This window comes from Centruroides vittatus, unplaced genomic scaffold (genome assembly GCF_030686945.1).
Source record: "Centruroides vittatus isolate TY-2023 unplaced genomic scaffold, ASM3068694v2 scaffold_373, whole genome shotgun sequence".
Classification (NCBI taxonomy): domain Eukaryota; kingdom Metazoa; phylum Arthropoda; class Arachnida; order Scorpiones; family Buthidae; genus Centruroides; species Centruroides vittatus.
In genome coordinates, this window is record NW_027122704.1 from 529,236 (window position 1) to 544,675 (window position 15,440).

At 27.9% G+C, this 15,440-nt stretch overlaps 1 protein-coding gene across 1 annotated transcript in view; it reads right to left on the bottom strand.

The window, feature by feature from the left end:
- Positions 1-15,440, bottom strand: part of Top1 (topoisomerase 1) — a 60,963-nt gene that overhangs the window by 16,517 nt on the left and 29,006 nt on the right. The window contains exons 3-10 of the mRNA XM_067286564.1: positions 12,979-13,679; positions 12,801-12,886; positions 11,632-11,707; positions 8,714-8,829; positions 8,522-8,637; positions 8,316-8,437; positions 8,111-8,233; positions 7,750-7,937 (exon numbers count right to left, since the gene is read on the bottom strand). Of these exons, the coding sequence (XP_067142665.1) occupies positions 7,750-7,937; positions 8,111-8,233; positions 8,316-8,437; positions 8,522-8,637; positions 8,714-8,829; positions 11,632-11,707; positions 12,801-12,886; positions 12,979-13,679 (1,528 nt within the window). The remainder of the gene's footprint in view (positions 1-7,749; positions 7,938-8,110; positions 8,234-8,315; positions 8,438-8,521; positions 8,638-8,713; positions 8,830-11,631; positions 11,708-12,800; positions 12,887-12,978; positions 13,680-15,440) is intronic.

Genomic DNA, 15,440 nt, shown 5'->3' on the forward strand with positions numbered 1-15,440 from the left:
CATCACTTTTCCGTTGTAGATTTCCCATTCTAAAATTACATGACTCATAGCTTGGTGATAACAGAGAAAAGAGACAGATAGGACATCTGTATAAGCCACAGTTATGATTTCACAGATTTGAGACAACTTGGTAGCCTAAACGGCCCCAGACTTTTGCCCGTGCCTGCTAAGTGACTTTCATTACAAGCATTTAGCTTTCCGAAGTCTATAAGAACAATTATTTGGCACTACGGCCATGAATTTCGTGCCAATAAGCTGCCTCAACTTGTTTGATTATGATATCAACTCAATTTCATATTTATTTTCACATTTTCACTTTGCAGTCCTTCTCTGTTCTTTTCCCATTATTTACACATGTAGGTCATTTCATTGTTATCCACATTTGATATCATCATTTATCACATACTACCATGACATTCATGTCTGTCCGCTACAACTGTCAAGAATTAACGTGATTGGTGAAGCGTAGTGACAGTGGGCCAATAGAGAGCAGGGTCCTTGCCATAATGCGGTTTGCATGCCAATTTTCATATGTGCGTTAACCAAGCCGAATAGTTTGGCCGAATATACTATTCGTTGCAACATTAGTTTCTATTGATTCATTAATTTTTTTAATCATAAAAGTAACCCCTTTTTACACTACACATACAATAATGCTCAAAGTTTAGAATATTTAAAAACTTTTTGAATTTTGAAGTAAAATCGCTACAATAGTATGTTATTCAAGACTACATTAAGCTTTCTTAAATTCAATTATTAGAAGACATTTTAATATGCATTATTTATATATTTAGTTGAAAATATAACTTTTCAGTTTTTGTAAATATAAGTTTGTTAAATTGTCTTAAAAGCATCAATGTGTTTACATTGCTCATAAATTACACATTTTTATATTATCCACCTCCAATTTAAAATCTGGCAACCGAAATTCTATGAGATAACGAAAAGATTAAAAATTTATGCAATTGACTATTGGCAATAGGTATCAAATCAATCAATTTTTATTATGGCTCTTTTTTTTAAACTAGGCATTGTCCAGTTAAATTTAACAAGATATAGTAGAATCCCATTTTAACAAATTGCTTGAGCTGCCGAAAATAATCTGTTATATTGCAAACAACAGATTTCCTGCATACCCAGAAAAATATCTGTTATTCAAAAAAATGTTTTTTAACCCCTACATATAAAAAATACCTGTACTTGAAATTATTCACTCTCTTCAGATCTTTCTATATTAATCTATAGAAACATGTATGTCACAAGTTTGTATATTGTGCCATACATGTATATGACAAAGCCAATATACTGTAAGCACACAAAAAGAAGCAAATTACATATTTCATTAGCACTTCGCAATTTGTTAAAAACTTGTCCATCTTGGTTTGTTTTGATGCCACTTTTCCACCTATTGAATACAACAACCACTTGATATTAATGTCATATACAGTCTGTTCGTTTATGCTGAAACTCATCAGGAAGGTCTTTACAACTTGAAAAGACTCAATGGCCTTGATAAACTTTATCAATACACTTGGACCAGAGTCAGAATGTTCACTAGATAGGTCTTGTTCAATCATATCAGGCTGCTGACTCTCTTCATACAATTCTTCAATTGTACATATCCCAGATACAACAACTCATCATCGAACTCTAGAAATTCCCAGAAGCACCCAAATGTTAACTAAACATTGAAAAAAATGCAGTGTTTACAATAGATGGGGTAGAAAAAAATCTGATATTCTGTATTACGGATAAAAGAAAGTAACTTCACATTGATTTGGCAAGATCTGGGAAAAAATCCATTATTCCAGGATCCACTAAAACAAGATTCTACTATATTAATTAATCATTTGTCAATAAAATAGAGCATCAATTATTCGACTCGATTGGGGACTGGGGGTTGGTCGGATAACTGAAAAAACGGATAATTGATAAGTATAAAAAAATACATTATTAGTATAGTACAGGGCTTCTTAAACTTTTTTTTATTCAAGACCCCATTTATGATTGTGATTTTTTTTGCAACCCCCCAATATATAAAATAAAGATATATAAATATTTTGTGATAATTTATTGATTAGGTAACAATATATATACATATGAAAAAATATAGTTTTAGAATTTGTTTAAAAACATACAAAAATATAAAATTAAAAATTGCACAAAAAGTAGTAAAATTGTATTTATTATAGTTATAAAAATTATATACCCTATTTTTTTAATCAAAACTGCATTTTTTGCAATAACATAAATAAAAGAGAATATTAGGCAAAGCTGAAAAAGTAATTTCACATAAATATGTGGTGTTGAATGGCAAAAGAACATTTTCAAACTCTCCCAAATTATTTTCAATATTTTGCATTAAAATCTCACGACCCCAAGATTTCGCTAAGTGACCCCAAATGGGGTCGCGACCCATAGTTTAAGAAGCCCTGGTATAGTATATTAGTATATCCCATGTAATTACTATATTAGTATATCGCTATTAACCTACTTCGCATTGAATTTTCATCAATGTTAAGCCTAACAAAAATTTTTTAAAAATAATAATCGTCACTATTGTATCGTTAAAATTATTTCTTTATTTTGCACAAAATGCAGTACTGTACTGTATATTGAAAAATATATTCGGGTTACATATTTTACATAAAGTAGGTCTATACATTAGAAAAAGAAGCCCAAAATTTTCTTTTTCTTCACAGCTGACACTCGTTTTTTGCCGCTAAATCTCACACACGTTTTAAAAACAGCAATTGGATAAATAAAATTAAGCCTCATTTTAAATACTGGCCTCCTTTTCATGGTTGAGCCAGTATTGCCAGCTAAAACATGCAAAAAATTTAACAAAAATAATATTAAAGTAGCCAAGACATAACCAAATATTGTAGCACCACATCACTAGCAGACATTTGAATTTGTCGACTAGAACGCGGTCGGTTTAACTGATGTGACGGTTGATCGGGGATTGGATAATCGATGCTCTACTGTACTAGTTTTCTAAGAGTCTGTTTTCATCTCTATACTTTTTTATTATATGCAGTAAGTACTTCAAGTATTAATATTTTTCTCAAAATTTTTAAAAATTTAACAGATATTAAAGTCAACATTTTAAATACAGTTTCCTTAAGTGTTATCATCATTTATGTTATTAATATTCTTGAACATCCATAATATTTTAATGGAGTAAAACAGTTTTGACTTGATACAAGTTTATTAACTGTTGATTTTCCACATCCTACTTTTTTTTTGGAAATATATTTTTGTTGTCGCATTCCTCACTTAAAATTATTATTTTAGCTTTAACAGTAATATTTATCTCAATTTTTTTTATCATGGTACAGAAACAAAAATCACAAAATAAAAACAGCATTCATTTCTATATTAAACCTAAGAATGAATTATAACCATATATCTTAAAAAAGTATTAACAATAAGATAAGATTAGTTTTTCTACATTGAAGAATATGACAAACCATTTGTACAAGTAATTAGGTGTCCAGAATGCATAAAATATGTGAGCAATGTTAAGTGAAAGTAATAAAAGCTTCTAAATTTTCAAAATGACTAAATAAAACAATTAAAAATTAACTAACACAACACTCTACATCAAAATTAGTTTAAAGATATATTAATACAGTAAATATTTTTTTAAATGTGTGTCTACATGTGACAAACTAATTCCACAATAATGAAGGTGCTTTCATTCACAAAAAACCTTTCATTATAGCAAATGGAAAAAATAAAACAGGTTCCAACAGTTGACTACAAGGATAGATATACATTGCAACATTAATATACTTTACATTGCTTAGCTTACATCCTTATCACTATCAGAGTGTCCGACATCTGCTTCTGAGAGAAGCTATGATGCAACTCAAATTTTATCAACTGACACATGATCATCAGTGAGTAGCTCAAAGCAACAACATGCCATCTTCAGACACAAGTTAGAACTATGAACTTTAGTACATTTTACATTTTTGAGCATTTGTTATATTATTATGTTGTTATACATTTGTATCATTCATTATTATTGTGTATGTGAGCAACTTTCAAACACTGTATCTTCAAAATTACTGAGAATAATACTCATGTTCATAAAATGTTTTTTGCTTACAATGATCCATACTATAATCTGCCAACTTATTTCTCTCTCCTCCTGACTACCTTGTATATATTAAACTTTTAAATAAAAAAAATTATTAATTTATTTGAAACTGGAAGAACTATATGAGAGAAAGAACAAATAAATGAAAATAATAATTTCCAAAAGATTTTACATTGAAATGTTTTCCTGATAACAGTAAAAAGTAATTTTTAATTAAATCCTTCAAGTATCAATATACCTACAAGAATATTTCAATTTACAAGCTGAATTTTATGTCAGATAATCAAAAACCATACTTTCATTGACAAAAGTTACATACAAAGTAGTGTTGGAAACAAATGAAACTATTAGTGCAACTATAATGTCAATTTCCTATGGAATAACAGTACAGTTTAAACAAACCTTCAATACTTTGTAGGATCTCCTCTTACCTGAATACACACAACAGTATGGTCAACTGGATAGGCATACAAGCACCATATACTATTCTGAAATACTTTTCCCACAGATGTTCAGTTGCAGTTCCAGATCCCTCATACTCATTATGGCTGAGCTGGAGTCTCGTCTGGTCTACTAATGCTTGATCTGTGACAAATCTAAAGACTAGGCAAGCTAAGAATGTGGACAGATGTGACAAAAACATTTTTAGAAATTCCTACCTGTGTTCAGTTAGTTTCCAGTAAGTTGATCATCTCACTGGAAAATGACAGTTTGCAACCTTATCATGAATGAAAAGGAGTTCATGGATTATATCCTAAATGTACTACTGTCATTAATGTCCTCATAACAGTAATAGAAATGACCATACAAAATCGCTCCCATACCAGCATGTCAGCAGTAAGGCAGTATGCCATTCAGAGGTAAAGGCACAATTGAAGTGCTCATTAGTAGTCCTTCACAATAACATGATCGTTGTCTATTCCCAAATAAAACCAGGATTTATCTCTAAAGACAACATACTGCCAATCTGTAGTAGTCCATGCATTTTTGTCACAACAGTACTGTGAATGTAGTCAATGATGTTGGGTATGAATGGCAGGATGCATAGCAATCACTGTGTGTGTAAATTTGCCTCTGCTAGTTGCCTGCAAATAGTATTGGAAGAGACAGGATTCAAGACTTCTAGAGTTAAATATAGCAAGGCTTTCACCTAACTCTAGATGGTTCTGATCATGAGACAAGCACACAGCTGCTGTTGCAGCTGTGTGTGCTTGTCTCATGATCAGAAAATCAACTCTCCTGATAATCTGTCTGGTGTGTCTAGAATCTGTCACCATGTGTGCCCTCAACACTTCTTCACAATCATATCAGACTGGGCCAAGAGAAGTAGGATGGTCAAATGACTATCCTACTTCTCTTGGTCCAATGATACAACCTTTCTCAGACTTCTTCAACTGTGAATAAAGTCACTGTGTTGTGTAGGCGTGTGATATTCAAAGATCTCCAAATGCAAACGCACTGGAAATTCTGAACACAAGAAACCTCTGTGAGTCTTTTTATAAAAATAATAGAACAGCAATTTTAAAACACTGATGGTCTTATCTGGTGTGCAACTGGATAAGAATTGTAATCATTTACATACTATTTCAGATATACTTGTATGCCAAGTTTTGCAGTAATGATTCTGTGTAATATAAACACAGAAAATGTTATTCACCATTTACTTAATCTTTATATAACAGTTGTGTTGCATAAACTTGTTGAAATTAATGTACAATATATAATATTATATTTTAATATTAATATTATCAATATAGTTGATGATAAAAATATTGATGATTGATGATAAAAGATCATAAATAATTAAAATATTCAAACAAAGTATAAGAACAAAACAGTTTTTGGTTGATATAAAGAACACCAATAATAGAGCTAGGTCAATATTATATAAATTATCTACTGTATATAAAAACAAATATAAAGACAAAATAAATAAATATTTTAATCTGCCCAATACAGAATTAGATCTCCTTGTAAAATATATCTACATTTGAATCAGGTTTATTCAAACTTACAGAATATTTACATTTGTTGTAGTTTCATTTGTTAAAAAATGTATGAATAAGAGATGAAATAAACCTATTTTTAGATAATATAATATTCTTATTATGACTTTGTTTAATAAGCTACAACTATTTTCAATAATCCTAATAATACACAGTTAAGTTCATGGTCTGATCTTATTATAGAAAATCCAGTAGAGTCTTACTGCAGATGATTGCCTAAAATTTGTTAGTATAATTTGACACCAAGGAAAACAAGTTTCAATATGTTTAGTTTAATTAGTTGGAGAGTGATGCAAGTTTTTCCACATTAAAGTAATCTCAAATATCACAATCAGATATGGAACAGTATGCTTTCGATTAATCTCCAAGAACTCAGCCATCAAAATGTATAACTTTTGAAAAAAAGCTATGGAAATACTGCTTTATCAAGAATAACATTTGAGTGGCACAGGCAATTTAGAGAAGGAAGGGAATCATTGGATAATGATGAAAGAAGTGGCTATCCCAGAACATCAAAAAAAAGTGACTATTTGGTTCTATCTAGAAAATATTAACTCAGGACTGAATGTTAGGAATGTGAGTGATTAAGCAATTGACTGAAATTAATCAAGAGACAGTGAGGATTATTTTAACTTAAGATCTTGGCAACAGAAAAGTCTGTGCCAGTTTTGATTCTACTTGCTGACAGAATATGAAAGATGTTGATGGCATTAAGCTGTCTGAAAAATTTTAACATAAATTTTTGGAATCAATTGTCATAGGAGATAGTTTGGTGATTCTTGTATAGTCCTGAAATCAAACAACAATGTATGACATCACTAAGTATGAAAAAACCAGAAAGTCAAGCAAAAACCTCATATCAAGGCAATGCCCCCCTTTTTTTTCTAATTTTAAAGTAGTGATCACACAAAACATTGTCCCTGAATGGAAAATTCTACACTGATATGCTGGACAGGCTTCTGAAACACATTCATCAGGTGTGACTTTAATTCCAAGAAAAGATGTCTTGATTCCTGTTTCACAACAATGCTTCAATGTATTTGTGGGCACTGGTTATGTAGCTGTCAGCAAAAAAAAGTTGCCGTGATTCCACATCCCCCTTACTTTCCAGATCTTGCTCTAATAGATTATTTTTCTATTTTCTAGGCCAAAATTAAAATTGAAGGAGGCTTTTTCTGAAAACGTACTCTCCATTTAAAAAAGTGTAACAGGAGCTAAAGGCTATTCCAGAAAAGTATCTCTCAGCAAGATATTAGCAGATATTGTTATACTGTTGTTGCAAAGTATGTGCAGATCGTAAACTAGGTTATTTTGAAAGAAAACTATAAAGAAAAATTATAGTTTTGTGTTGCTGTAATAAAATCAGCCTAGAAACTTTATTGTTGCACTGTGTATGTTTTGAAATGCAATGTTACCATCTGCAGTGAAATAATGTATTTACTTTGCATTATGTAATTCATTATTGGGAAGACTAGTTAAGTTTGCACTATTAAAATTCAAACTTACAACAAGTTTTATTTTAGTCTCTAATTTCATGTATGAATTGTACAAAAACAAAATGTAAAAATAGAAATGTAAGCTGTAATATTTTATAATACATATATTAAATTTTCAAAAAATAAAAATCACACATACTTTCCAATATTTATGATAATATCTTCTGGTCGAACTCTTCTTTTTAACATTCCCATTTTTGGATGTTCCCCACGACCACGAAATAAACCTGGTGGTTCTATTTTAAAATTGCCAATTTTTTGTTTGTGACCATCAATTATACAAAATCCATATGTCTTCTGTAATTCTTCATTCTGTTTCTTAATCTCCTACATTAAAATGATTTATAATTTATATATTAAGGTTTTTTTTATATTTCATAAAAATTTTTTATAAATTTTATATATATTATTTTTAATTACTGCAATTTGTTAAAATAAACAATTTCCTTTCAAACAGTTAATTTCAAATATCTACAGCTAACTGGAAATAAGTTAATTACATTTTTTTCTTCTTTTGTCATGTTTTTTCTTTCTTCTGACTTCTGTTTATAATATTCATTAAGTTCAGAAAAATTGCATTTCTTCAAATCAGTTATTAACTCTCTCTCTTGTGGTGTCATGACCTAATTAAACAACATTTTTGGACTATCATAACTACTTATTTTTTAATTTAATACATTTTTATCAAATATATTATGAAATTACTTTTCTCCAATCTTTAAAGAAATTTTTATTAAAAGCATCTTTAGTGGTATAATCATGATCTAACATTCGAGCATAAAATCCTGCAACTTCTTCGGCTTCTGAACTCAATTCTAAAGGATTTCCTATTAATAACAATTAAAAATAATAAATAAAGGTTTGAAATTACAAAGTAAATATTTTTTCTAATTCATTATTAAAAAACTTACCATTATAATAAAATTTAACATTTTTGGGAATTGGTTCATATGGAGGAGCAAATACTGGACCATTATGTTGAAGAGTTTTCCATTTAATACCACTATCATATTTCTCTTCTTCCCACCTAATTGACATTTATTTATCTATTTAATTATATTCTAAACTTATTTAAATATAGAGCATATAATTAAAAAACAAACCATTTCCAAACTTCAGCTTCTTCCTCTTGTTTACCCCTTTTTTTTGGAGTTGACGGGGTCTCATTTGCAGTTTTGGTTTTCTTAGAATCCTTCTCTTTTTTTATTTTCTTTGCTGACTAAAATTTTAATATTTTTATAATTATTTTTTAAATCAGATATTTATAATTTAGTAATTATGTATGCTAAATGAACTGCCATATTACCACGCTAAAATGAAACTAATTTAATAATTAGATATAAAATAATTTGACTAGGAGGTAGGTAGTTAGGCTACCATCTCATTATAATTTTATAAATTGTAATAAATTAACTTTTAATTTGGAATTTCTGGAAGAAAAGAATTGGCTTCGAGCAACACTAACCTGCAACTCATGTTTACTGTGCAAATGCATTACTAATTATGCTATCCGGACTTCTGTCCATTTTTCACTTGCAGAGCTTTTCAGATATAATCATAAAGTTGTTCCCAGTCAGCACTGAATGACGAGTACAGTTATATCTAAATTAATTAATTGGTCTGGAAGCAAAGATCAGATGGCAGTCCAGTTATCATAAATGGCAACACATCTACATGATAAACATGAACTATGGGTTGAGTCCCTCTCTGGGCCAATCTTTTCATCTTATTTTTTCTTTTAGAATATTCTAAATTAAATTTATTTATTTCTACCATAATGTAGCCTGATACAAATCCAGCAGTTTGTTTGAATAACTTTAAAAAAATTATTTATTTACACTTCTCAGCCCTATTTCTGTCCTCTTTTGCCTGTATACTTTCATTTTTTAATGCTGCACCATAACATAATCTTTTTGAAAATTTTAAATACAGGTATACCTCGAGTTACATCATTTCGAGTTACGTCATTCTCGATTATACGTTGTTTGTCAAGAAAGTACAGTAGAGCGTCGATAAGTGGAACGTGGCCGGAAAGTGGAACGATTTTCAGTCGGACTGTGTCGTGCTGAATCGAATGTTTTTGATACTAAATTTACTTCTAAAGTATAATTTTCATGTTTTTTATATTCTTTAATATATTTATTTTGTTTGTACAAAATGAAGAAATAATTTTTAACGATACGATAGCCTCGATGATTATTATAAAAATTTTCGTTAGGCTTAAAAATCGACGAAAATTCAACACGAAGCAACACGCAACAGAGAAAAATTCAACAGGAAGCGATACGCAATGGAGAAAAATTTGAACATCGGACAGGTTAATGTATTTTTTCGTACAAAGTCGGAAACTGGAACAAATCATTAACTGGAAGGACCCCAGTCCCCAATTGGTTCCACTTATCGACGCTCTACTGTATATGGAAAAATAAAAATCAAGTTTAAGTCCTTTTATTTGACTTTACATCTGTCCGCCACAAATATTGAAGTCATAATATCACTAGAAAAGTGTTAAATCACATAAAATATGTACATTTACAGTAAATGTTAATATAATCATCATAAATCCTACAGAACAAAACATGAAAACATCTGTGTTTCTGTGTTGTCGTCTTATTTAGCGGTCTTTAAGTTCTCATTATTGGCATTTTTTCTTCTTTTGAACTTATGTTCATAACTACACAAGTAAATTCGACTTACGTCGCCTCTCCTGGAACCAATTACCGACGTAAGGTGAGGTATACCTGTACTTACATAAAAACAATTTTCAATTTTTTGTTTATAATGTGCAATCAATTTAAACAAAAACTACTATAACAAAAATCTGTGTTATGAATTAAAAGCATTTATAAACAATATTTTCATTTGCCACTATTAAGTACTTCTGTTGAGTCATTTTAATTGTCCATAGCTATTAAACATGCAATTCACATATTTGTGTCAAAAAATACTTATATGAGAACAAACTTGTTAATTATAAACTGTTTGTTAAAATTGTAAATATTATTTAATTTCTAAATTATTTATATAAATTTAAGATTGTATATATATAAATTCAAGTGGCTGTGAAATTTTTAAATTTAGGGAGCCTTGGCACCAAAAAGTTTGAAAAATCACTAATTCAAATAATATATTGATAAAAAGATTATCTTAAAAAAACTTATAAGCCCACTGAAAATAGATTATGCTAACCATTTTCAAGATAGGAATAAATACTCTAAGAAACATTATAAACCATGAAAAATGAAAGTAATACAGTTTGTTACATAAAAAATTGAGGCCAATTGGAAAAAACTCATTTTATGATAATAAGAAAAAACATTTTATATGCTTATATATATATATATAAGAAAGGCATAAATGGTTTAAAGCTTTTCAAAACCCACTATGTAACAATTCAAATTACTATGTGATTTATATATTTTGAAGCTTAAAATAAGCTTGATGGACAGATATTTTAAACAATGAAAAAAATGAAATGGCAATTTGTATCTTAGTTAAGGAAATAAAATTCATTTCTAAACAAAAGAACAAATTTGTAAAATTAATCAAAAATTATACCAAGAAACAAGCTGACAGACAGATTATATCATATAGAGAATTTTGCAAAATAATTTAATATCGTGCATTTTCTTGCAAAACCTCAGAATTACAAAATTAAAAACAATTAATTTTTAAATTAATATTTACTAATATATATAATTAGCATTATTTATTTATTAAATTAATAAATAATTTTAAAAAAATTGTCTCTTCTTAAGAAAAAGTAGATTTAGAATATAATGATAAAAAGTCAGATCCTATCAAATGAATGAAATGGACTACACGATGTCTGCTTAAATTATCTTGCAGTATCTTTCTGAAAAGTAATGTAGATATTTAAACACAAAAATTTACACCTTTCTCTATTTAGATATTTAGCTATAATAATAAATATTCAAGTTTTAAAAATTTCACTGTAATTCTTGAAATATTTTTATATAGTTATTTATTATATAAAGATGTAAAAAGTAAGTCAATATACCTTCAAATCATCCCCGTCATATTTTCTTTTCTTGCTTTCAGATTTTTCTGATTTAATATGTTTTACTTTCTCAGCTCTAAACATTTAAGAAAATAATAAATTTAATTTAATTTTAAAAAATTATAAATAAAGTTTTTTTAAAAGATATAATTTGAAAATAGAATTTCAATATTTCAGAATCAAACTGCAAATAGTTTGTTTCTGACACTGGCAATCAAAAATTTACTATTATTACATCTAGCAACAATGAAAAACAATACTTGGCAGATTTAGAGGTAAAGAATTTCCACATTACTGGTTAATGTATTTACACAACCATCAGAAAATGAATGTTTACAAAACATTCATTCTCTGATGATTAAAAATATATTTATTCAATCACAGTGGTTTATCTAAAACAGATAAATATAATATAAAAAATTATTTAAACAAATTCATTTATTTCTGTTGATTCTAACATTGAAAGTCTGAACTGAACTAACACGCAAACCAGTGAACTGAAAACATAACACACCAAGATTTGTGTATTTTAAATTATAATATTTATAATTTAAACCAAACTCTAACAATTATATATTCGCCTGAACTCTCAAAAACTAATACTAAAGATAGTTTTGTGATCATAAAAGCATTACTTTACTTTTTCACAAACCAAAATGTAATGTAAGTAACAAATATCAAATATAATTAGGTGACGTAATAAAAATATATGCTCATTATGTAATAACAATTTGAAATACAAATTACACCCACTTTAAAACAATGTAATCTATTTTTTAAAGCTAAATTTTAATGGATAATCTTTTTTAATATTAAGAAAAAACATTGGTAATTAATATTAGTTGCTGATACATAAATAAAAGATGTAATAATAATAAACAATGGCAAATTAATATAATACTGTACAGTATTTTTGATGAATATCTAGAAGACAGATTTAATTAAATTATTGAAACATTACAAGTTTAGAGCAATCTGTAACTAATATTAATATTTTAAATTAGAAACTTATAATAGAATAATGAAATAAAGAAAAAACTTTGCAACAATTATAATTATTATTAGGTACTATTTATGTTAGAAAGTTCAATTTTAACATGTAGCCTTTAATGTCTATATGTTAAAATTAAAATTCAGTGATGAATTAATTTAGTAATATGATTATATACCTTTTTGCTAATGGTTCATCATCAGAATCCTCTGAACTTCTTTTCAATTTAAAACTTGCAATCTCTTTTTGAGTTTTTCTTTCAGCCTGTATAAAAAATAATTTTTTTAGTTAGTATATAAAAAAAATTAATATTTTGGAGTTAACTTTTTAAAAATAATTATAAAAATAGATCATACTAATGGAACATCATCATCACTGCTCGGTTCCATCTTTATTTTTATATGGTTTTCTGATTCTTTCTTTTCTTGTTTTAATTTAACTAATACTGGTCCCTTGTTTTCTGAATTCTCTTTCTTTATTTTGATTTTCTTTTCTGAATTGTGAGAATCCTTTGGTTTGTCACTGCTTTCTTTAAGTTTATCTTTGCTACTACTGTCCTTATGTTTTTCTTTATGGATTCCATCTTTTAATTTTTCTTTTGGTGTTTCACTATTCTTGTGTTTTTCTCCTTCTTTTTTAATTTTATCTCCATCTTTGTGTTCCTTGGGTTTGGAAGAAAGTTTTTTGGAAATATCATTGGTTGATTTAGAACTAGAATCTTTGGTTTTAAATGAGCTCTTCTCATGATTTTGATGATCTTTTAATTTGAGTGTTTCACTTTTACTGGAATGTGATTTTGAACTTTCTTTTAAACCAGATGAATCTTTCAATTTTGAACTTGAGTGCATTTTATGTTCTTTATGTTTACTGCTGTCACTGTGTTTATTACTGCTACTGTTATGTATATTATGATGATGTTTAGACGATTCAAGGATTTTTCCTTCTTTTCCTGGCTTACTATGATTAGCTACTTCTTGCTTACTTTTATGAGATGAATGATTAGAAATATTTTTGTAACCATTATGTGTTGGACTCATCATTGGCTTTGTGTTGCTTCCTGTAAGAAAATGTTTAACATTAAACATTTAATTAATAATTTATCAAATTAAATAAAATTTCAAAAATCATAAAAGGAAAACCTGATATAATAAACTACTAATAGTAATTTTAAACTCTAGATTTTAAATGAAATATGAAAAACTATACTTATTTGTTTTACATATATAGTAAACAATAAAAATAGAACATTTATAATAATATAAAAATCATCTAATATCTTCAAAAATAGAATTTATACAGATTTAATAAGTTTTATTTAACAATCATCAATTTTAAAATTACAGTAAACTGCTAACTCAAATCTTTTTTTTTTTTTGAAAAATTGCACAGTAATTTAAAATTTCTTGACAATAGAAAAATTAATAAGTTTCTCAATATCCAGAAGTGTTTTATACCATGTATTACATTACTTATACTGTACTATCATGGAATTTTTTGAGTTCATTTCCTATAATAATTTAGCAGTATAACCTATTAAAGCTCAGTGAAACTTCTGTATAGAGATAACTGTAACAAATTATTCTACTGTATATCCATCTTTTTATTTTCCAACTCTTCAGAGAAAACATCCTACTAAGTCAGACAACCTTTATTCACTGTTAGCCCAAGTTTACTATATTAGAAAGTTATTACTGATGATGATTTTAATATTTTTTAGTGTATATTCATAAATGAGAATTTGAAATGACATACAAAAAGAAATGTTTATTCATATGACGTTTTTATTTGTGAAAATGTATAAAATTTACAAATAAATCTAACAAACTGACTATGAAAAGTCAATCTTCTTATAGGATAAAGAGTATAAAAATTAATATTTGTTTCAATTTTATTAATATTTAATTTTTATAATGCTGTCAGTATCTTTGCATTTCAAAATTATATTACTTTATGTATGAATATTTCTCAAAATTAAAAAAAAATGTTTTCAAGTAGTTTGTGGGATCATCTTCACAAATGTAAATTCTTTGAAAAATCTTTTCCTTTATTTTCTGTTGAGAAATGATGGAGAAATGAAGAAACAAAAAGTAAACAATGTACTGTACATATATGGAGTTAATAAACTAAGAGAAGCAAAATCTGTATATATAGAAGGTAAGAGAAAAATATGAATTATAATTAAAGAATACAAACATGGCATTAAAAAATCCCATATGTCAATGTTTCAATCTATATGCTGTTTGGCAGCAATAACTTATCTGCAGGTTTACTCAACACTAATAGCTTCTTATGTTGGTAGGCCAGGATGGCAGGCTTTTAAAACCATTGCATTTTTGATGCACTCACTTTACGACTGTCTGCCACCCTTCCCACTTTACTTTCAGTTCAGAAGAACCAGTAGTACATTCAAAAGAAGTAGTAATAACTGACTATCTGGGCAAGTGCTGCTGTTTGTGATTTTATCACACTGCTGAACACATTTCTGCTTCAGAAAAATAATTTGTAAAAAGGATGAAAAAAATAAAAACATTTTCTAATTGTTTAATATACAATCAAAATATACATTTCTTTTACATGAGTTACATCACAATAAGAAATCTACACTCATATAATCAATTGTCAAATGATGGGTGTCAGCCATTGCTGGTAAATCATAAAAGTAAACAAAACAGACAAAAAAATTTGAAAAAATCTTAAACAGCTGGTAAGAGCTCTTGCATGACTTTCCCCAGCACTCGAACAGGAGGTTAAGGGAACCAAAAGAAAGGATGATAAATTTCAATTGCACTAAGATATAAATTTTAAGTAATAAAAGCTT